General features: G+C 42.6%; 1 protein-coding gene across 1 annotated transcript; it reads right to left on the bottom strand.

Annotated features, from left to right (window-relative positions):
* Positions 1-2369: 2369 nt before the first annotated feature.
* LOC121576738 (large neutral amino acids transporter small subunit 1) lies at positions 2370-23747 on the bottom strand. The gene is made up of 10 exons (XM_041890136.2): positions 23004-23747; positions 19418-19543; positions 13835-13940; positions 12648-12692; positions 12302-12425; positions 11983-12086; positions 11587-11683; positions 9608-9757; positions 5090-5267; positions 2370-4978 (listed from the first exon to the last, which is right to left on the bottom strand). Exons 1-10 carry the CDS (start codon positions 23569-23571, stop codon positions 4923-4925), a joined length of 1554 nt encoding a protein of 517 aa, XP_041746070.1. The 5' UTR covers positions 23572-23747; the 3' UTR covers positions 2370-4922.
* Between the last annotated feature and the right edge of the window lie 1457 nt (positions 23748-25204).

Below are 25204 nucleotides of genomic sequence, written 5' to 3'. Positions count from 1 at the left end.
GTTGCCTTGGCCGTGTGTTTTGGGTCATTGTCATGCTGGAATACCCATCCACGACCCATTTTCAATGCCCTGGCTGAGGGAAGGAGGTTCTCACCCAAGATTTGACGGTACATGGCCCCGTCCATCGTCCCTTTGATGCGGTGAAGTTGTCCTATCCCCTTAGCAGAAAAACACCCCCTTAGCATAATGTTTCCACCTCCATGTTTGACGGTGGGGATGGTGTTCTTGGGGTTATAGGCAGCATTCCTCCTCCTCCAAACACGGCGAGTTGAGTTGATGCCAAAGAGCTCCATTTTGGTCTCATCTCACCACAACACTTTCACCCAGTTCTCCTCTGAATCATTCAGATGTTCATTGGCAAACTTCAGACGGGCCTGTATATGTGCTTTCTTGAGCAGGGGGACCTTGCGGGCGCTGCAGGATTTCAGGCTTTCACGGCGTAGTGTGTTACCAATTGTTTTCTTGGTGACTATGGTCCCAGCTGCCTTGAGATCATTGACAAGATCCTCCCGTGTAGTTCTGGGCTGATTCCTCACCGTTCTCATGATCATTGCAACTCCACGAGGTGAGATCTTGCATGGAGCCCCAGGCCGAGGGAGATTGACAGTTATTTTGTGTGTCTTCCATTTGCGAATAATCGCACCAACTGTTGTCACCTTCTCACCAAGCTGCTTGGCGATGATCTTGTAGCCCATTCCAGCCTTGTGTAGGTCTACAATCTTGTCCCTGACATCCTTGGAGAGCTCTTTGGTCTTGGCCATGGTGGAGAGTTTGGAATCTGATTGATTGATTGCTTCTGTGGACAGGTGTCTTTCATACAGGTAACAAGCTGAGATTAGGAGCACTCCCTTTAAGAGTGTGCTCCTAATCTCAGCTCGTTACCTGTATAAAAGACACCTGGTAGCCAGAAATCTTTCTGATTGAGAGGGGGTCAAATACTTATTTCCCTCATTAAAATGCGAATCAATTTATAACATTTATGACATGCGTTTTTCTGGATTTTTGTTGTTGTTATTCTGTCTCTCACTGTTCAAATAAACCTACCATTAAAATTATAGACTGATCATTTCTTTGTCAGTGGGCAAACATACAAAATCAGCAGGGGATCAAATACTTTTTTCCCTCACTGTATATGTTTTGATTTCTAAGACATTCTAAGGTTTGTATCATTGAAAACTAAAGTTGCCAAATAACTCTAAATCTAGCATATAGGACCTGTTTCAAATGATCACGTTAATGCTCAACATAGCCATTTCATATGCGCACTCGCTCTGGAATGAGAAAAATATCATTTCGATTATATTTAGCTAAGTTCAGTTATATTCTTCTTACTATAAAATCCTATAATATAAATAATTGCACGGGACTTATAAGCATATCTTGTCTGCTAAATTAACTAGCCTACAGCCTGGAGCATAGCCAGATAACATCATGTAGACCAACTCATTTTCTGTTATTCTGAAGAACAAAATATATATATATATATAATATTTATTTAGACCTGCCTAAACTAAATAATGGATGTATTGTGATGGTGTATATTAAATTGATTTATAGACTTTTAAATGTAGTTGTTCCAAAATGTAGTTGTTCCAATCAGTGGCTGCTATGCGTGGAGGCCTGGAGATGCTAAATGTGTTTATGTTAACAGTCAATTACAGTGAGACCAGCAGTCATTTGCATGACAAAAACCAGCTGACAAAATGTAATGACCAGTACTGCCCTAGTCAAGGATCCAAGTCAAATGAAACAACCAAGTCATTGGTGTACTTATTGTTTTCTGCTCCATCCCTTATGGAATAGCATAGTATACTACTGTATATACTGGAATAGAGTAGTCTCGGAAATCCCAGACCAAGGGAATTTTTTTTAAATATAGAGTACGGGCTACATACAGTCAACGTGGCATACAAATGGTCTAATGATCTCATCAAATGTAGCCATTCTGTTTTTGGAACCCCAAACATTTTGGTAAGGTAGCCATTCTGTTTTTGCAACCCCAAACATTTTGGTAAGGAAGTAACAATGGATTGCTCAAAGCAACGGACCAAAGCGAGACTCAGCTGGGAGGTGTTGAGACAGAGAATCAGCCAGGATGCCCTGGAGCTAGAATGAACCTGCTCGTTCACTCCTACTCACTGGGCAAACCAGTTGAATCAATGTTGTTTCATGTCATTTCAACAAAAAAATGCAATGTGACGACATTGAATCAAAGTGGAAAACGGATTGGATTTTTTTACCCAACTTTTATCCTAAATCCAATGACATGGTTTACATTTTTGTTGATTTCAAGTTGAAGTCACGTTAGTTGATGTCAATGTGAATGAAGCACGTCATGCAATGTATTTAAAAATCAGTTACAGAGAGGATTGCATTGAAACATATTTTATTAACATGAGATGAACACAGAATAAAAGGAGACCAAAAACATGGACAATACATAGATGTATGGAAAAAAAACAAGATTTATTCATAAAGCACTTTCACAAATGCCCTGTAAAAAATTTGGGGACTAACAGTTCCTACAATAAATAAAAAACCTTCTACAGTACTATTTAAATTAGTCGACATCTTCTGATGTCTGGAGTGTTAGCAAGCTATTCTGCTGTTCTACATACAATGACACATCCTCCAGGAAACTGGATGGGAGAGCAGACTCATGAGCTATACGGTTACCACAGTGACCACGTGGTCTATAGCACAACACATGTCAAAGGCTTTACCAAGCTTTACCACTCTACAACGTGGAGGAACACATTCAAATAAAACAGGTCTGGACAAGCTTCTGCAGGATGATTTTTGTTAATACAGTACGCTACACAGTTTTCTTCAGCAAAAAATAATAACAATGAATTAATAATCTCGTCAACCTTCCACCTCCAGTCCTACGTCTCCCCTGTCCCACCCTCTGAGGCATCTGTATCCAAAGACTGTGGTTTTAACCTTTACTCTGCTATGCCCTGCCTGCCTACCCCCTTTTTGACTGGGAAACCTCCCATCTCCAACTACCCTGGTCCATACCTCATTAAACCTTTACCGCACAAATCTCACCATCACCCTTAAATCCTTCTATGATAGTTAATGACAGTAGTGACAACGTACAGTAGACTAATGTAGGATACCCAGACACACACAAGAACAGAAACACTAAACAATTAAATAATCTTTACAGCTATGACCCTATTCTTAGAAATATACACACTCACGCAAAACGCCCAACAATAGCCCATTCTAACCCAACATTCTGAGGTTATTTGCCAGCCTTGTCGCAGGTAAAAAGTAGTCACTGTGACGTCAGTGCTCCTAATGGGGGCCTTTATTACAACCTGTGCTGTTTTAAAACTCTGACATAACAGTAGTTTATAGCAACAATACCCATGTACATCTGATGATACCCACAAGATCATTGTAATCTAAGAACAAATTAAGTCCTTGCTAGTTATGCATGCATTCTGGATTGAGCTCAAGCAGGCAACTATAATGTTCACAAGCTTGTATTACATCAGTATTCAAAAACCATGATGTTGTATTTTTAAGATTTACTACCAGCTATATTATATTCATGTGATACTGTAGGTCCACTGTGGTAAGACATGGTACAGTAGGAAGGCTACTGGTGATTTAATGACAAATCTACACACAAGCAAAAAAGTCTCTGTAATTTGTATACTCGGAATAGTTGTAAAAATAACTATAATTATAATAATTACGTCCCACGAATGGACTATTTGAGAACCAGAAATCTCACAGGAAACTAAGACTTCCTTGGATTTACAAAAAAGTGAATTGACAGCATTAAAAAAAGCTCCCCTGCATCTACCTCATGAAAGTAGAAATTCATATCTACAAAGATTTAAAAAATAACGGCCAAAGCAGGGATTTCCAACATGGTGCACAAGGTGCAGTGAGCCAGTGCTATCATATAAGAATTATAACACTGACGCTCCAATCACTGTTACACGTGCATTTTGCCCTGTCTACTCTCTGTCTTCAGCTTCTCTGGGGTCAGATGAGTTCAAGTGTGTCTGTAGTCAGGGAACTGAATAGCCTTGGCTTTATCAGAGGCACTAGCATAAGCAAATGTTATTGTGTGGGTCCTTCATGTATATTTGGCTTTCCTTTACAGATACATGAAACCTTTCCCCAAAAAGGCTGAAAACATAAAAGCATACAGAAAAACAAACAAACACCCAGACCACAACACATAATGTATGCATTCAACAGCCTGTAAGCTGCTGAAATAGAAGAAGCCATGGCAACAGACAGACATGATGCCCTTCTGGGAAGCAGTTGACTCACTAACTGGGTAATGGCAGAACTACTGTGAAACAGTGAGTCTACCTTGGAAATCTGAACAACAATTCTAGCTTTGGCCTACCAGGAATTTGCATCAAGCCAGGCTACAAATGTCTATCACAACTGACTGAAAGCACAGATTGCAACTACATGAACACACAAACGCCAAACCCTCATTGAAATAATTGTTTGAACAAGAGGACATTTCTCTGCAAACAGAAGTAACATAATCCTTATAAATACAACACTTGTGAACCGTGGTTGAATAATAGAGTACAAAGACATTCAAAAATACAAAATCAACAAAATCTTGAAGACTGAAACAACGTTTGCAGTGAAAACCTGTCTGAAGCTATCCCAACACCTATGCGCAGGGTGGAGGGGGACCGTGCCTGGGCCTGGGCACCTGCCTGGGATGGGGGCTCTGATGGGTACACCAGTCTAGCAGCATGGCTCTCCTGCACTAGAACACTAGGAGATCAGAAGGAATGATTGGACCTAAACACATTGATGGGGGCTGAGTGAGGGTGTACACTGGGAGCAGGGGTAGGGGCCTCGAGGGGGTAGGAGTAGATAAGTGGTCACTGGGGTTGTGTGTCAAGGGGCTTCGTCGCTTTAGCTCCTCTTCAGGATTCCTGTGGTACCACCCCAATCAGCTTCTGGCACAGCGCCGTGGAAGAGACTGGAGAGAGAAACACACCGTAAGTTATAATCACTATATAATCAGAAACAGACTACAATCATGCAGATAGATCCAGAGAGTGCATTGAAGCAATTCATAAGGGAAACTTACAGATAAACTGAAGGAGCCATTTGGGCTTGTTTTGCCACCAAACGCCAATGTAGTAGACTGGCACTCCCGTGGCAATGATGCCAAAGCCAATGGCACACTCCACAGGTGTTTTCCAGATGGACACCACGATAAGGAACATACAAGCCAGGACAAAGCTGATAGGCAGCAGGATATTCACCTGGGGGAAACATTTAAATGTGACACTGAATAAATAAACCAGGACAGACAAACACACTGACACTACCGTTAACAAAACACACAGAGAATGACTGGATTCAAACTAAACCCATCTTGAGGGAATTAAAATAGGAAATATTTTGAAATTGTATGACAGTAATTCGCAAAGCATCTTCATCTACTAAATATAACATTTTAAAAGTAGAAGATAATATATAGCAAATGGGCCTCTTTCATCAGCCTTACTAAGGTAAATGCTTAAGGTTAAAGCTCTGAGGAGGGTTAGATGTGAAATGCTGAGTATTCATCCAGAGGACCAGAGAGGGAGGGGGAGTGTTTGTGCACTATAGTCAAACTGTGATCAGAACACTGACTCACATCCAGCTGAATGTGGAGCATCAGACCAGTGACTGACATCTTTTCAGAGGCTGCCAAATGCAGTCTGTGATGTTGATCCACACTAACTAAATGAGTACCAGCAAGCGGGTACATGAGAGAGAGATATTCAAAGGCTGAGAGTTGAATGGTCATTGTTGAAGAATCCCTCCAGCCCCTCCATTAGTGGCACAGAGCCACTGTAGGGTCCTCTGTCCCAAACCCAGTTCAAACACAAACACACAGGACAGATTTATCTGTGATAGATAGAGATAGAGAGATCTGAACTGTGCAGCGCTGGCCTCTTTCACTTCACTGCCTCTCTCAGCCACTCCCCTCATTAACACATCGCCATGTCAACCAGACAGACAATTCAGGCCATTATAGGTCCATTTTGGGGGCAGGCAGAGGACCCCACAGTCCCACAAAGGGTCTCTGTGTGCCCAACAGTCCTAGGGCGACTGTCAGTGCACATGCTGCTCTACCTTCACTAGCCAGCAGCTCATGTCCATGGCAGGTCACACTGCGGCCTACGCCTCCAAGTAACCAGTTCCAGCTCCTTTTTTCTTTCTCTCTTTCTCCCTCTCCTCTCTCTCTCTCTCTGGGCTCTATTGGGCGCCGAAGACATGGACGTCGATTAAGGCAGCCCCCCGCACCTATCTGATTCAGAGGGGTTGGGTTAAATGCAGAAGACACATTCCGGTTGAATGCATTCAGTTGTGCAACTGACTAGGCATCCCTTTTCCCTTGCAATGGTAAATCTTATTGTTGGTGGTAGCGTTGTAGGTTTTGATGAATAAACAAGTTGTGGGTTTGTCGACGCTTGGCCCCTCACTGGCCGATCAGAGCATGCTCCATGGCTAAATATGTGGTTGCTTCAAGTATTGTATTTACGAATATTACTCCGCTATAGACTAGTCCGTTAAATAGCCTGCCCCATATTTGCTAAATATGTTGAAAATTTTTGCAGTCTAAATTTTTCTAATTGAATTGCTTCAATATGGCAATACATTGTTAAACATAGGCTAGAGCATTCACACTGATATAGGGGCTAGACCTACTGTAAACTGCAGACATGGACATGCCAAATGTAGTCAATAAGCAAGATTAAATTCACTAGTCTACTGATAAGGCATGTATAATTCTAATAAAATTCTAATAAAAATGAAACAACTTAAATAAGCTATGTCTAAATACAGTTACAGGCACCATAATTTCTCCCCGTGGGCGTATAATAGAGATAAGGCAACTTAGAGGATTTTATGCACATCCAAACTTTTCAAAGGAGCTGGATCAAGATTCAGTATGAAGAGAAAGGGGGAATGTCCGCTCACCGTTATACTGCTAGCAAATGTAATGTTTTATAAACATCATGGAACCATCTTACAGACCATATTTGCACTTCTCCAGAAATAGCAGACGAAATTGCATTGCATTCGAGCCATGTACAGTGAGGGGGAAAAAGTATTTGATCCCCTGCTGATTTTGTACGTTTGCCCACTGACAAAGAAATTATCAGTCTATACTTTTAATGGTAGGTTTATTTGAACAGTGAGAGACAGAATAACAACAACAAAAATCGAGAAAAACGCATGTCAAAAATGTTATAAATTGACTTGCATTTGAATGAGGGGAATAAGTATTTGACCCCCTCTCAATCAGAAATATTTCTGGCTCCCAGGTGTCTTTTATACAGGTAACGGGCTGAGATTAGGAGCACACTCTTAAAGGGAGTGCTCCTAATCTCAGCTTGTTACCTGTATGAAAGACACCTGTCCACAGAAGCAAGATCTCACCTCGTGGAGTTGCAATGATCATGAGAACGGTGAGGAATCAGCCCAGAACTACACGGGAGGATCTTGTCAATGATCTCAAGGCAGCTGGGACCATAGTCACCAAGAAAACAATTGGTAACACACTACGCCGTGAAAGCCTGAAATCCTGCAGCGCCCGCAAGGTCCCCCTGCTCAAGAAAGCACATATACAGGCCCGTCTGAAGTTTGCCAATGAACATCTGCATGATTCAGAGGAGAACTGGGTGAAAGTGTTGTGGTGAGATGAGACCAAAATCGAGCTCTTTGGCATCAACCCAACTTTCCGTGTTTGGAGGAGGAAGAATGCTGCCTATGACCCCAAGAACACCATCCCCACCATCAAACATGGAGGTGGAAACATTATGCTTTGGGGGTGTTTTTCTGCTAAGGGGACAGGACAACTTCACCGCATCAAAGGGACGATGGACGGGGCCATGTACTGTCAAATCTTGGGTGAGAACCTCCTTCCCTCAGCCAGGGCATTGAAAATGGGTCGTGGATGGGTATTCCAGCATGACAATAACCCAAAATACACAGCCAAGGCAACAAAGGAGTGGCTCAAGAAGAAGCACATTAAGGTCCTGGAGTGGCCTAGCCAGTCTCCAGACCTTAATCCCATAGAAAATCTGTGGAGGGAGCTGAAGGTTCGAGTTGCAAAACGTCAGCCTCGAAACCTTAATGACTTGGAGAAGATCTGCAAAGAGGAGTGGGACAAAATCCTTCCTGAGATGTGTGCAAACCTGGTGGCCAACTACAAGAAACGTCTGACCTCTGTGATTGCCAACAAGGGTTTAGCCACCAAGTACTAAGTCATGTTTTGCAGAGGGGTCAAATACTTATTTCCCTCATTAAAATGCAAATCAATTTATAACATTTTTGACATGCGTTTTTCTGGATTTTTTTATTGTTATTCTGTCTCTCACTGTTCAAATAAACCTACCATTAAAATTATAGACTGATCATGTCTTTGTCAGTGGGCAAACGTACAAAATCAGCAGGGGATCAATTACTTTTTTCCCCTCACTGTATGGGCTGCATGATGCAACTATAGGATATTGATGATTGGAAAAAGTTCAAATAAACCTACCATTAAAATTATAGACTGATCAAAATCAGCAGGGGATCAAATACTTTTTTCCCCTCACTGTACATCCTCACCATAAACCATAAAGTTTGTTTTTTAAATAAAATTAAATCGAAAAACAATCACTGATTTTTAAACCAACAACAATATTTCTAAATAGGATCGGGTCAGAAGCATGATATCATAAATCGCTTATCTCATTCCATGGCACTGTGCACACATAGGCCTAAATGTCTTTACGCATAACATTCACACATATATACAAAATACTAGTCTCCTGTCAATTGTATTGTTGCCTATGTGCGAGGCAGATAAAAAATAAAATTGCCATTGATATGGCATTATAGGAAGAATTAATAGTTTGGAGGAGCGGGCGTGTCTTTGGTAATAGGACGAGTGGCGCGCTTTGAAAATGGGGAACGATAGCCTACTCGAATAAGCAAAATTAAGTATGCAGGTATGTGAATTGTGAATAATGAAAACACATGAGAAAAAAAGAAGACCATTTAAAACCCCTTTATTCATAGGCTACTTGGTTAATGGCCAGGATAAAAAAGACGCACCTATGCGATGCTGCTAAACCAGCCTTGATTAAGGGGAGGGTAGGCTATTATTGGTTTTTAATCATATTAAACAAAATGAGGGGAAACCAATAGATTTTTTATGTTTCTAAATACAAGATTCACCGGCACAAAATGCACATCTCTCTTCCATGGGCACTGTGCATCATGTCTGGATAGGCCTCTGTTCTGCTCTCACAATCCATGCCATTATCAACTGCGTTACCGTTAAGACCTGCTTTTGTGGGTCTGAAATTGTCAGTTTTGCACGTGTTTTTAAGGACACACCTCAAATATTGCCACCCCTCCCACCTCAGCGCTAGTGAGCTGATGTTAGACAGTTAACTGCTGAACCTGGCATTAGGGCTGGAAAATGCCAGTGTGACAGTTTTTACATGACTAAATTGAAAACGAACGTGCGTCAGCCGAAAAAAAAGAGCTCTCTCTTGCTCTCTCTCTGGTGCCTGATCAGTTGAAAACAGGTTAGAGACATTACACATATTCTCACCTTGATTGGTCGTTCCAGCTCAGGTTTCTTGTAGCGCAGCCACATCATGCCGATTATCGCCATGGCAATACAGAGCCAGTTGAAGAAACTGAAGAAGTTGATGACAGAGAAGATGTCGTTGGAGAAGGCGTACAGCAGCGTCATGAGGCACTGTGAGGGAATGAGGGAAGTATGAGAGATACAGTGGGGGAAAAAAGTATTTAGTCAGCCACCAATTGTGCAAGTTCTCCCACTTAAAAAGATGAGAGAGGCCTGTAATTTTCATCATAGGTACACGTCAACTATGACAGACAAAATGAGGAAAAAAAAAATCAGAAAATCACATTGGAGGATTTTTTATGAATTTATTTGCAAATTATGGTGGAAAATAAGTATTTGGTCAATAACAAAAGTTTCTCAATACTTTGTTATATACCCTTTGTTGGCAATGACACAGGTCAAACGTTTTCTGTAAGTCTTCACACACTGTTGCTGGTATTTTGGCCCATTCCTCCATGCAGATCTCCTCTAGAGCAGTGATGTTTTGGGGCTGTCGCTGGGCAACATGGACTTTCAACTCCCTCCAAAGATTTTCTATGGGGTTGAGATCTGGAGACTGGCTAGGCCACTCCAGGACCTTGAAATGCTTCTTACGAAGCCACTCCTTCGTTGCCCGGGCGGTGTGGTTGGGATCATTGTCATGCTGAAAGACCCAGCCACGTTTCATCTTCAATGCCCTTGCTGATGGAAGGAGGTTTTCACTCAAAATCTCACGATACATGGCCCCATTCATTCTTTCCTTTACACGGATCAGTCGTCCTGGTCCCTTTGCAGAAAAACAGCCCCAAAGCATGATGTTTCCACCCCCATGCTTCACAGTAGGTATGGTGTTCTTTGGATGCAACTCAGCATTCTTTGTCCTCCAAACACGACGAGTTGAGTTTTTACCAAAAAGTTCTATTTTGGTTTCATCTGACATTCTCCCAATCCTCTTCTGGATCATCCAAATGCACTCTAGCAAACTTCAGACGGGCCTGGACATGTACTGGCTTAAGCAGGGGGACACGTCTGGCACTGCAGGATTTGAGTCCCTGGCAGCGTAGTGTGTTACTGATGGTAGGCTTTGTTACTTTGGTCCCAGCTCTCTGCAGGTCATTCACTAGGTCCCCCCGTGTGGTTCTGGGATTTTTGCTCACCGTTCTTGTGATAATTTTGACCCCACGGGGTGAGATCTTGCGTGGAGCCCCAGATCGAGGGAGATTATCAGTGGTCTTGTATGTCTTCCATTTCCTAATAATTGCTCCCACAGTTGATTTCTTCAAACCAAGCTGCTTACCTATTGCAGATTCAGTCTTCCCAGCCTGGTGCAGGTCTACAATTTTGTTTCTGGTGTCCTTTGACAGCTCTTTGGTCTTGGCCATAGTGGAGTTTGGAGTGTGACTGTTTGAGGTTGTGCACAGGTGTCTTTTATACTGATAACAAGTTCAAACAGGTGCCATTAATACAGGTAACGAGTGGAGGACAGAGGAGCCTCTTAAAGAAGAAGTTACAGGTCTGTGAGAGCCAGAAATCTTGCTTGTTTGTAGGTGACCAAATACTTATTTTCCACCATAATTTGCAAATAAATTCATTAAAAATCCTACAATGTGATTTTCTGGAGAAAAAAATTCTCCATTTGTCTGTCATAGTTGACGTGTACCTATGATGAAAATTACAGGCCTCTCTCATCTTTTTAAGTGGGAGAACTTGCACAATTGGTGGCTGACTAAATACTTTTTTTCCCCACTGTAGGTTTGTGAACGTAGCACACAGCAGTGACTATTATCGATAGCCATGAGAAATTGCTAATAATGACCATAATACTGAGCCTCAATCCTCAGGCTCAATATTTGACTACAAGTTTCAATATTATGTTTTACTTAGCATGTTGAATGATGAGAGCCCTCGATGGTGGGGCGGTTTTGAGAAGCACCTGTTCAGAGGGAGGTTTGGGTACGTACTGTGAAGATGAGTGACGGCAGAGGGGTCAGCAGGTCGGGGTGGATCATGGACAGCAGACTGGGGAGGTGGCCTTCTCTTGAGCCCACAAAGAACAACCTGACAGAGAGAACAGGGGTTATAGTATTTATACATACACACAAACCAAAAGAGCATACTTGTATATAGCATTGGAGTTTGTGTGTGAATGAATAAGTGTACGTCAGAGGAGTTTGGTGGGAGGAGCTATAGGAGGACGGGCTCATCGTAATGTTGAATGGAACGGAGTCAAACATGTGGTTTTATATGTTTGATGCGTTTTATACCGTTCCATTTATTCCATTCCAGACATTACAATGAGACCGTCCTCCTATAGCTCCCCCCACCAGCCTCCACTGGTGTAAGTGTGTGTGTGATACCTGGATGATGTAAAGAGAGAGCCATTGACAGAGCCGAAACAGGACAGTCCCACAAACACAGGGATGATCCAAGCCATGGGACCCAGGTGGTAGTTTCCAAAGTCCTGAAGGACAGACACACAAACAATATCAGCAAACAAAGTTTGTCTACCAGTCACTGGGCTGTGTGTAATGAGACATACAGTGATGTATGTAACCTGATACTGAGTGTGTACCAGTGGAGACAGACGGCTCTGTACTGTATGTACAGCTAATCTCGACACCATAAGGCCGTCACGAGAGACTAGTACAGCCTGGTTCAGTATGGGGGAGAACTCACCACAGCCACAGCCTCAGAGTTGAGCATCTCGTCTGGACTCAGAGTGGTGAAGTAGGCCAGGTTAGTCAGTACGTACACCACAGTGACGATGGGCAGGGAGATGATGATGGCACGAGGCAGGTTCCTGTGGAAGAGAGGGGGCAGTGAGCGGTTATAGAGTTTAACACTCCACCTCTGACATTATACTTCCTTTGTTTACCTACGTTGGAATAAAATCTGAAACAGACTGACACAGGAATCGTGTTAACATAAAACATGCATGTACCAGTAATTATTTTCAAAATTCATAGGTAGTCAATTTTGACCTATAGTATGTGACAAGGAACATGGAATAGTGGACACTCACTTGTAAGGTTCAATCATTTCTTCTGTAACAAAGTTCAAGTAATTCCTGCAAGATAAAGAAGACATGATTCAGAGACACAGAGAGACAGTCAGAACATAACACTGTGTGTCCATCTATTGTAATGTAGACAGGCTGTGATTTCATTGAGGGCGAGAGGAAGTATTAAATCATAGCTTTCATATCCCATAAAGGAACAAATCATTAACACACAGTGGTAAAAAGACCAGGCGGGAGAGGAAAGAGTGAGACTGTAACCAAGTTTCCATCCACAGTTTTTATGCGAGTAAAGTCATACCATATAAAAAATGTGACAGCTGTGATGGAAACAGGAACAATTTTGTAAACGCCAACAGATAATTGGTGGTGGGATCTTTTGTCTCTGTAAAATTAATTATGTGAGAAATGGAGGTGGAAACGCCTTTATGCGCAAATATTGACATAATAACCATCATATCGAAGTCAACTTGAAATCACGCAATGATATGGTGTGTGGTCCTCCCACTACGACTCGGGAAACCATGCAGTTTAAATTAGGCTGCAGACAAAACAAGTTATGATTAACTTTACAGGGTGGTGAAAGTGCATGGTATGAGCTTGATACTCCTTTCCAATAAATATGAAGGGTCTTATTCTGGTGACATGATGATCGATGCTTGACTGCCATTTTGACAAATAAAAACATTCTCGCTCTTATCCATAATCTCATCATGTAGACTGTATCTGCCAGCTTTTGGCTGGAGCCGCGTGCCAAGAGTAGGCACATTTGCTATTTAACGCAACAGTTTAAGTGACAAAACTATCGGTAGAGTTGAAAATGCAAATTGAAACACATTGAACATTGGATTAAAGTTTGGTGGAAACACACCACTGGTGGGAAGATTCGCATATTTTCTTTATGCGAATTTTTGATTATTCGCATTGAAAATATGTCGCCAATTGGATGGAAGCCTAGCTTGTGAGGAGAAAGATGGTGAGGGACGGGGAAAGAGGGAGTGTTAGAGGGAGAAAACTGAGCACCATGCATGGGGAGGATTAGTCTGAACAGACTTTTCAATTCACTTAGTAGAGTTCTTAATTGGTCAGTCCTCCTAAGAGGGGGTTTACAATGGGATTAGAATGGCAGACAAAATGCTGGCCTAGTGTTCAATAGTCCTGGATTCAGTCAAGTTCTAGTTCTCTGTACTTACCAGCCCCCATAGGCAAACAGACCACTGTACAGGGCCAGACCAATATTCCCAAAGTCGTAATTAGAATTCTTGAAAGAATTTTCTGGTAGGAGGTCGACTGTGTCACCTGGAAGAAGGACAGAAAGAGAGTTGGAAAGGTAAGTCCAAAGTTGACTCTGAATCATTGAACACAAAGTGGAAAGAATCAGCAGCCCTATGAATTGTGTCAGAGCAGGGCCCTGGAATGATGAAACACTAGATAACACATGATCAACTTGAAACCTTTGAAATAGTGCAGGGCTGGACAAATATACCCAGACAAAATATCACAGTAACATAATTCAGACCTTGATCAAAAGGCTGTGAGCATGCGGGGGTTCAACTTAAATCCCCTACAATCAACAGTAATGGGGGTTTCACTGATTCCACAACTCAGGGGGCTAGAATGGTGAGAGGGTACCTGTTTTTTAAAATGAAAAACAAGGCAAATATGTGGAGTGTATGCCTGAGGGAACACACCAGGGATGGACATTCCAGGAGTACCAGCTGGCCCAAAGAGCCAGACATCCTCTGAACAAACAATTCCCAGAGTGTTGTTTCAGACAGGGGCCCATGCTTAACCAGGACAAGCACTGGGACGTGAGAACCCCCCTGTCCCTCTTCATGTAGGACCATGACCTTCCACCTTTATTGTCCCCCAACTCTAAGCCTAAAGCCTGCATGATGTCCCAACATGGTAAGGGTCTTCCCAGGGTACTCCAACGTCACTTAGTACACTGAAACACTATGACACAAATACATTGGTAAGAAGTGGAGGGCGCTCAACCAACATCAAGGTGCAACCAAAAAATGAAATCATAATTGAAAAGGAAAATGCTCAGCACTCGCTCACCATTAAGAATTCATTGTTTTGTTTAAGCAAGGTTAAAAGATAAACGTTTCAGCCTTCAATAGCCTTCATAAGAATAATCACAACAAGGGAATAGACAAGTTCATAAAGGGCATTGGGAAGACAATTAGGAAGAAAACTCTCTTCAGCTGGTGCAAATGAGAGAGGGTGTGGTAGACTACACAGGTTGGTCCTCGGGGTGAGGGGTACTGCGGTCAATGTCTCCACCTGTTTTGGGGACGCGTACGTCCAGGAAGTCCAGACCACCCTCGTCATGTTCCATAGTGAAATGCAGGTGTCCCGAGTTGCAGGTTAGCGAAGTTCGGTGCAATACTTATGCCCATGGCGGTCCACTCTCCACTGCATGAAGTAGGGATCGTCAAGGATGGCACCGAACTTCGCAATTGTGTTTGTTGTCCGTAGCTTATGCCTACCCCATACCATAACCCCACCGCCACTATGGGGCACTCTGTTCACAACGTTGACATCAGCAAACCGCTCGCCCACACAACGCCATACACGCTGTCTGCCATCTGCCCGGTACAGTTGAAACCGGGATTCATACGTGAAGAGCACATTTCTCCAGCGTGCCAGTGGCCATTGAAGGTGAGCATTTGCCCACTGAAGTCGGTTACGATGCCGAACTGCAGTCAGGTCAAGACCCTGGTGAGGATGAGGAGTACGCAGATGAGCTTCCCTGAGACGGTTTCGGACAGTTTGTGCAGAAATTCTTCGGTTGTGCAAACCCACAGTTTCATCAGCTATCCAGGTGGCTGGTCTTGGACGATCCCACAGGTGAAAAAGCTGGATGTGGTCCTGGGCTGGTGTGGTTACGCATGGTCTGCAGTTGTGAATCCGGTTGGACGTACTGCCAAATGGGTTTTCACTATTTACCCCCATCTTTATCACTAGAAAGGTTACATCAACAACCCCACTCAGGTAAGGCTAACCTCTGAATCATTTTCTTCACGTTTTCTTTGTCAAGAGAGATACTAGCTTGGCCCACAAGCAGCCTCCAGCACTAGGTTCTCCTAGTTTGGAGCCAGCTTTATTATTTGGTCAAGATAACAAAACAATGGCCTAGTAGTTTAAAACTTCTTAATACAATATCAGTGGATAGATAACAGCAACTGGTGGACTGCATGGCACATATCTGCCTAACTTTTGAATCAAGTGCTTGACAGGTAGATACAATTGGCAGTTACGTGATTAGCCACAGGGAGAATATGTGGGAAGTGGGCGTATGTGTGTTGTGTTCGGGGAGGGGTTAAAGTCGGTCACAGCAGCACGATGAGCAGCTGGGTCAGGTTGTAAATAAACCATTAAGAGATCCCGTTACAATACCGACTACCGTTCCTTCAACTGAGCCAGCAGAAAAAATGTGATGGCGAAAACTATGGCCGGGCAAGCAGCCAAGGGGAGATAGTTGTTTTCAAACTGAGACAGACATGTACACATGAACAACACACATTAAAGACATGCAGACAAGGAATGTCCCTACAGAGCCTCACGACTGGCTCCAAAAGACAAACAAAAACACTTTTGATTGAAAAGGAACTGGACTATTGCAGTAGCCTAATCAGATTAGTTCGTAACAATCCTGTTGCCATTAACCTGCTTGAGCTTATTGCCAAATTAAGGAATGACCCAGAATCTTATACTTAATCCGTTTAACCTAGGTGACTGCCCGGTGTAGACAACAGTTGGTTTAAAATGCACTGAAGTGAGCATGTCTCTCAGTCAGGAAGAGAGAAAAAGGACAAGAGGAGCGTTAATTTGACCTCTGTGGTTAAATGTATCTCTCCAACCCAGTGGCGTCCCACCCAGACAAGACAAGACCAGACCAGCTCTGGAAGAGCCTCCTCCATACCACAGCCCTGTGCTGGCAGCAGGAGGACCCGAATAATTCAATATAAGTTATTTCACAACACTGAGTTAGTCACAGGGCATTAAAACTATCACGCACACACACCGACAGACAAAGAAATACAGACATAGACACACTTAAGTAATTTAGCAGATGCTCTTACACAGAGTGACTTACAACAAGTTCATTCAAGTAAAGACAACCACTACCATGATCATTGCAAGTAAAACCTTCATCAAAAATAGCCTCTATTGGAAAGATCAGTCCTAGTAAGAATGAACAAGAAACAGTTAAGTGTTAAAAGTTTATATTTTTTGTGAAAACTTAGACAGTAACCAATGCTCATTGGGGCCAACAAGAGATTAATTTACAAATCCATCGTGAGAAAATGCCCATCTGACATAAGCCCATCCCCAACTTCCACTCCCACCCAGCACTAACATATCGACCCTGCAGACACAGACACCCATAGCTCTTCTTTATTTAAATATATTTTCCCCCTCTCAGAGCCTGCCATTCATCTGTCTGTGACCACTGGCAGAGTCAGACAGGACCATGCAGATGGATGGGAGGAGAGTGGGGCTGCTGTTGAAGACAGAAGATAGAGCGCTGGGAAACCGTATTTAACTCTGAATTATTGCTAGTATTAAATCCACCAAGCCGTTTATAGTGTCTGACAAAAATAGCTAAAAGTACACCACCAATGTCACGGTTCATTCAATCTAGTCTGGTGCTTTAAGAGAGAGCTCACCCACTGGGCAAGGACATCAGTTCAACGTCTAGTTTTGATTTACATTAGGTTGAGTTGTCAACTAATGTGAATTCAATGCGAAATCAACAAAACTTTTCACCATGTCATTGGATTTAGGTTCAAAGATGGGTGGAAAAAAATACTAAATGCCCTTACGTTGATTACTTTTTACAAATCCAATTAGTTTTCATTGTTGATTTAACGTCAACACATTGATTTCTTGGGTTGAAATGACGTGGAAACAACGTTGATTCAACCAGTTTTTGCCCAGTGGGCAGTGCTCTGGCCTGCAAAGAAACTCTCTCTCATACACTTCACCCTTAACTTCATGTGCCAGCTCAACTTCAAATGCATTCAAATATACAACCAGGAGAGGGGAAAGAGATGTGATAACAGGAAAGAACAGGACCAGCCATGGCTACACAGCAGGCCATGACTACACATATTCACCCAACAGAGGGTATCTGGCCCCTAAGGGCATAGGGTTACCTGGGAAAGGTTAGCAGTCTCAGAAACGGTTCCCTGAGCAGCGTTGCAAATGTATGCACCTTAGACATTGCAGTCTGGGTACACTGAAGGAGGGGGGGCTTGCCTCTGGTAAGTAGGGTGGCACCTCTTTGTAAGCTGTTTAGTTAAGCTTGAATCACTCATTTGCCCCCATGCACTAACCACACACTTCTGTAAAGGAATTCTCATTTGCTAACTTTCTACAGTAAAACATCAGGTTACAAAATGTCAGGCATCTCCAGGACAAAGGTCTTAAAAAGTGCAATTCCTTGCACTTCAACAGTACCTTTTATTCTAACATAATTACTTTTACATAACATTAAATTAGTCTGACTGGAAGACTTGTTTGTTTTCCTTCAAGGTGGCCCATAAGCCCAGTCTGGGCACTGAATCAGTCCACACTGAATCAGTCCACACTGATCTCTCAATCAGTAATGACTGGCCCTCAGCTCTCCTTCCTCCCGCAGGACAATGGAGTAGTGTTTTACTGTTGGAACATGGTAAGGTTGTTTTTATGCCTCTCATTTGGTCTGAACATCTTAATTGGACCAAAACAGTAGTGGATTGAATGGTGATGTCTGTTTGACTAATATCTCTCTAAGTTAATGAGAATAATCTTATGAAAATAACCTTCCTTAGGACCCCAGTTGGGACCCTTGAGTTGGGAACAGGATGGGTATAATATTTATTCTTTGTTTGCCGTTTCTTTTATACATTCTGTTCTTACATTGTGCAACATACGGTTTTTCCCCTGGTTCTGCGATAGCAGCAGCTTCCTGTGTTCTCAAAGACTGACTCATGTTTTAGCTGCTGAGATGTGAAGCTGCCTTTGTGCATATAGAAATGATAGGGCGTATTTGATATTGCTACATTTATTTTCAAAGCCTGGAGGAGATGTTTTTTGGTATAGTGTTACAAAATGGTAGCTGTACTTGCCATGATTATTTTGCATACGTGTAAATTGTATGTCATTTTGTTTTGTCCACATGATTCTTCAAGATATAGTGTCTTATAAGCCCATATGAAACTGAAATAAAATCAATAAATAATGATAATGCTTGATCCTGCTAGTCAACAGGAAGAAGACTTCTACTCTCTATTTTTCAAAAGTTACCCATCGGATAGGGGACTCCGGTTCTATTAATTATATTTCTATGCATTTAATCCTATCCGATAGCCAAAATCCAGATAGATAACTTTAGAAAAACTGGGCCCTGGGCTAAGACAGTTACTTCACTCTCTTGGGGACACCCTACCTCTATGGGGAAACACCGTATTGGCCACGCAAACTTCCTGCTCTGGCTCACGTGACACATCGTTATTGGGTCTGACTTATAATATATATAACAATATATGCCATTTAGCAGACACTTCTATCCAAAGCGACTTACAGTCATGGGTGGTCCCGGAATCGGACCCACTACCATAGCGTTACAAGCGCCATGCTCTACCAACTGAGCTACAAAAGGACCACTTCCTTTCCTGTCGCATGGCACTTTATGGCTTGTCTATTTAGTTTTCACTGTGTACCTCATCCTGTAAAGTGCATTATGATGAGCGTGTTAGTGTTTTTGTGTGGCTGTATCTTACCTTTGCCAATCTCCACAAAACCGATAATGATGATGAGGCCCAAGGCAAGGAGCTTGGCAGCTGCAAAGGCATCCTGGACCCGCGTGGCTGCCTTCACACTGTAGCAGTTTATAGCAGTCAACAGCACTGGGGTAAGAGAGAGGAAAAGGAAGAGGGAGTGTGTGAGAGTTATGCCTTTTTATTTGTTATTACTGTCTACATGAATGAGCCCAAAAAAGGTTTCTTTCTCCCTCCTTTTGTAAGCTCAATAAATCCTGCTGGAGGTACTAAATGTTTGTGTAGCATCCACTCAACACGCACAGCGGGACCCTGAGGCTAGGGTTGGGAAACCTCAGCACCCAGCCCACATTATTTATGTGATTGGGCGGCAGGTAGCCTGGCGGTTAAGAGTGTTGGGCCAGTACACCGAAAGGTCACTGGTTCGAACCCCCCGAGCCGACTAGGTGAAAAATCTGCCGATGTGCCCTTTAGCAAGGCACTTAACCCTAATTGCTCCTGTAAGTTGCTCTAGATAAGAGCGTCTGCTAAATGACTAAAATGTAAATGATCAGTGCGTTGGACCGCTGTGAGGTGTGTCATGTGGCACAGAAGGGGGAATAGTTCAGAGACCCAGTAAACAGATTCTTGAGGGAATAAAATCAAGGTCCTCCCCTCCCTGTCCCTCTGACTCCCCATTAAAAGAGATTAACTGACGAGCACTTTAAAGAACCATAAATAAAATCAACAACAATGGGCAACAATGGGGAACAAACCAGCACAAAGAGAGCCTGTGTGGGAGAGTACAGTATAGACTGGGAGGAATGGTACACACACAGACACGAAAACACACACTCTCACTGAGAGTGAGAATGAGAGAGCAAACCTGTTGCCTGTGGGATCAGGGTAAAGGGACTACCAAGGCAGAAAGGCTTCAGAGTCTCAGCCTCCTAAACAAACGACATGGACTGAACCTGTGGTTTCCACCCACAACTCCCTAAAGAAGTCAGACAGAGCCAGCCAGGGGGCCACTATGTAAAACCTCACTATTGTGGACCTATACATTAAACTAAAGCACGGCGACCTAATAACTACAAAACACCAAATAAATCACTGGAACAATAACTCACAGTCAGTCAGAAAAACACCCTAGCCTAGCACAACTCAATGGATTAGCAAAACTGCATGGAACAGCATTGTGGATAAGAGAAGCTTAGCTATCCTGACTGACCATGTCAACTCCCAAGACCAGAATAAGTAGACTAGACAAACATATTGGCTTCAACCCTTTCTCTACATCTATATATGTGCCCTGGCCAGGCCGCCCCTCTATCTCAGTCTCTATCATGTAGTCACTGTTGGGGATTACACACTCAGAAAAAGGATTAGAGACTAGCGCAGGCACTATACCATACGACGACATTCACACACACACATTCCTGCACCTTAATCAGGCATTCATACCAGTGGAGGCTGCTGAGGTGAGAACGGCTCACAATAATGGCTGGAATGTAGTCAATGGAATGGTATCAACCACATGGTTTTCATGCGTTTGATACCATTCCTTTCACTCCATTCCAGCCTTTATTATGAGCCGTCCTCCCCTCAGCAGCCTCCACTGATTCATAACCCCAACAGAGAAATGTATGCTGCAAGAGAGATGGATCAAAAAAGGGCAACAGTCTAACAGAGAGCTGCAATGGGAGAGCAGAAAGAAAAGTCTGCTTGAGAGGACTAGCAATTTCCACAATGTGAGACTGTTTTTGATTTGTTGGCTAATTAATGCAGAGCTCAAACTAATCCACCCATAATCCCAACTGGCTAACTACTATCCAACACTGCACAACAGTAGCACTGAGAGATTAGTGCTTTTTCAGGTCGGTTCGGTTTTGGTTCTATTTTTTTTTTAATAATGAAGGTTTTCGATTTCGGTTTCTATTATTTGGGTTGAATGCACAGAATACAACAATAAAACAAAGTCCCATTATGGTAGTGACTGCTCATCACTTATTAACCATCATTTATTCACATGACTTTACTTTAATAAAATATTTCAGTTGTGTATATTACATTTGTTTTATTTGATGACTTTCTTATTTCATTCCAAGGCATCATCTCATCTCTATAGAGCTGCTGCATATGCGGTCTGACAATATCACTATTTTGTAGTACTCCAAAGTAAATAAGGCATGCTTTTATGACTGCTCAATACCAACTATTAATCACTTAGATCACGTATTTTCATGTAGAGATACTATACCTCGCGAAGCAACAGCTGCTCTCTATATCCCCTCACGATCGCGCATTCTTCTGCCTCTTCCGTAGCAGGCATAAAAGAAAGAGACTACAAATGCGTTTTATGTGCTAAACTATGTAGAATATTGGCCTGTAAGAAACTACAAATTCCTACTACGTCATACAGTTCAGGCTGGAGCTGATTTATCTCTAGAGAATCTGTGCAATTTGTGCATTGAGCTCACAGAAAAAAACTGAACAAAATTCAAAGCATTCAAGTAATTGAACCGACTTTGGTCCATTTGTTGTTTAAAAAACGAAAAATAACCGAAATGTCATCGTTCAGCACAACACAACAGCCATGCCTGTTTCTGACTAGCCAACATCCACGTGTTGAACTTCACAGTGCCACCTGATTCACAAAAACATTTATAGAACATCTCTTACTGAATGTATAGGCCTATAAATTGGAGAAGACAAGATTGTTGATATCATACGAATAAACAAAGTGATAAAGGCGTGTCAAAACTTAACACATCCCTTATCACACTGATATTGCACATAGTGAGTCACATCACATGCCTTTTTACATTTACATTATTTAGCAGACGCTCTTATCCAGAGCGACTTACAGGAGCAATTAGGGTTAAGTGCCTTGCTCAAGGGCACATCGACAGATTTTTCACCTAGTTGGCTCGGGGATTAGAACCAGCGACCTTTCGGTTACTGGCACAACGCTCTTAACCACTAAGCTACCGGCCGCCCATTTTATTACTGTTGTTTATACCCGCGCATTAAGGGTCAGTGAGAATAATGTGCGCAAGATGTGTGACTGAATTAATGTCATTTGCATATTTTGAGAAAACAATCATCTATTGTAGATGTTTTATATTTATATTTTATTTACATTATTTTTCTTATTCTTATTTTAATTATTAATTATCTTATCTGGAGATAAATAAAATGTCCATGTGACCATGTGGCGCCTGGGTAATGCTACACAAAACGCCGGCCTCTACCAACCAAAGATGATGAAATAACGTGCTATTTTTTCAACAGTTCCATTCAACTACAGTAGACCTAGCCTACACCGAGCTTTCGTTTGGGTGAGTGGCGTGCGCTCTGCCAAGAGAACAGTGTCGCAGTGATCAAGATTTTGGCATCATGTATCAACATAGTCCAGGAAATTACTAAATGTAGTTTCATTAAAATTACTTTCATAAAACAGTGTCTGTTGGAAGACACATTTGCATACTACAATATCCTGATGTGGCGCCATTCGTAAAGGAAGATGTAACGTGTGTTACAACCAGTTCCACCTGATATAGTAGCACTGAGTTTGAGAATAGTAAATTACATCAGAATGGCTACTTACAGATGCAAAGACAGGCTATCAGCTTCGCCCCATTCTCGGGTACTGGGCAGTCAGGGAATATTGGTTTGAGGAGGTAGGTAGCGAAGACGTAAGCGACAATGTACTGCGATGACGGCCGGATGATGAGCAACTCGATCCACAGTTTCAGGAAAGCCGGCAGGGAACCATACACTTCAAGGATGTAAGCATAGTCTCCACCTGATTTGGAAATAGTGGTGCCCAGCTCAGCATAACACAGGGCACCTATGGTTGAGAACACTCCACACACTGCCCAAACGACAAGGGACAGTCCGACGGACCCGGCTTCCTTCACCACTCCAGTCGGGGTCACAAAGATACCCGAGCCGATGATGGTACCCACTATGATAGCTACGCCATTCACCAGGGTAATGGTTCTTTCTAGGACAACCTTCTCTTCCCCGGGTACGGACACCTTGTCCGGGCTTCCCATTCGGCTCGAGTTTCCATTCTCCCCTCCGACCGGAGAGAGCATCTTCTCCGTAACCTCCTTGTCTTCCACATCCCGGTCGGCTGACGAATTCGAATTTCTTTTCTTTAAACTTGACATTGCTCGCTCCTGTGGGGACACAGCTTTGGTGTCTGTGTCTCTCCTTGCGTTATTTTTTTCTCCAATTGAATGTTTATGCTCCTGAAGCTCAGACACGATGCTGACACAGAAACGCGTGCTGTGTCAACGCAACTCTGTGTACAAAGGATTTGAGTAAAAAGCATCATGGTCCGTCTAGGACAGCCTCTTCCTTTTCTCCTTTCATGACAGCGTCACAAATCCACCCCACACGATGCTGCTCAATGCGAGACCAAAGCTTTTGCGCCCTCTAGTGATGTCTCAGACAGGGCCAAACTGTCAGACCAGCTGAACTGGTTTTATTGGCACTCTACAGGCATTAGTGAATTTTAATACTAGAAAGGGCATTGTGGCGAAAAAGCAGTAAGTGCTCTCTGCACAAATGGCTCACTATCTCCCGCCAATCCGTGCCTATTAATTGTTCCATGGTGTGAATTGTTTACCCTTTGTTTATTAAGGTGTATCCAATGTCCCGTTAAATATATTACCAGTAGTAAAGTTACCGTTAATTCTTGCCATTTCCAGTAATTTCTCATAGTTCATATTACTACATTAATTTAGTCTACGGTTTTCATTCTTGAAGTGGACACGTTGTTTGGATAGCTCACAAACTGTGCTACACTTGTGTGAAAGGAGATTATGTTTATTTCATTATATTTACCAGTTTTCTGTCAATTTCTTAATTGTCTTTTGTTTGGAGTGCTCCATGTGTGCATGATAGCCTATTTCTTTCTTTCTTTTAACTTTTTGGATTATATGCATTTTTTTTGTATTGCTAGGTAGGCTATTATTACTGCACTGTTGGGGCAAGAAACACAAGCATTTCGCTGCACCTGCGATAACATCTGTAAATGTTTTGATGTGTCTGGCTTCTCCTTCTGGTAGACCTAATGTTGTGTGAACTCGCGCCATTGCATGCATATAAGTACCTGCTGAGCCTATAGCAGGGGTTCCTAAACTTTTTTGTCCCACGACTCCATTTTGATATCAGAAAATTGTCGCAACCCCAACCATGTGGAATTTGTAAAAATAATTAACAGTCAATGTTTACTTTTTTATTTGGGGCTATGGCAGTCAGTTGAAAAACATTAAAACAGTATTTCTGATTATCTTCTCAACTCACCATCACATACTTGTAATGTGGGGCTATGACAGTGGATTGCAAATTAGTCTGACATAATGTATCTTTTCTCACCACCAGTAATGAGATGGGTGTGCTTGATGCATGTCGCCACGGAGCTTCTCAAAGTCAGGGGGCGTGGTCGACAGTGTGCACCTCATCTCTGCTGTCATGTCCAGCCTGGATCGATATTTGGTGTTAATGCAGAGGAGAGCACTGAATCCAGCTTCACACAGATATGATCTGGCGAAGGGTACCATGAGTTTTATGGGGCTTTCAAGACAACTGTGAACTCTGAAAAATACGAAGTCAAAAGATGATGTCAGTGATCTTCAGGTCGGAAAGTTGGAACTCTAGAAAGAGGAGGTCCCGCAAGTTGGTGACAAGAGCAGCAGCATCCCTGTGAACTCTGAGACAGTTATGGAGTACCACGTTTCATTGAAGTATTGAACCGCAAACGTATTTACATTATGAAAGGAATTTAACAATGTCACT

Source organism: Coregonus clupeaformis, chromosome 29 (assembly GCF_020615455.1).
Source record: "Coregonus clupeaformis isolate EN_2021a chromosome 29, ASM2061545v1, whole genome shotgun sequence".
Classification (NCBI taxonomy): Eukaryota; Metazoa; Chordata; class Actinopteri; order Salmoniformes; family Salmonidae; genus Coregonus; species Coregonus clupeaformis.
Note: the sequence above shows the minus strand (reverse complement) of the source record. Positions and strands in the feature narration are given on the sequence as shown.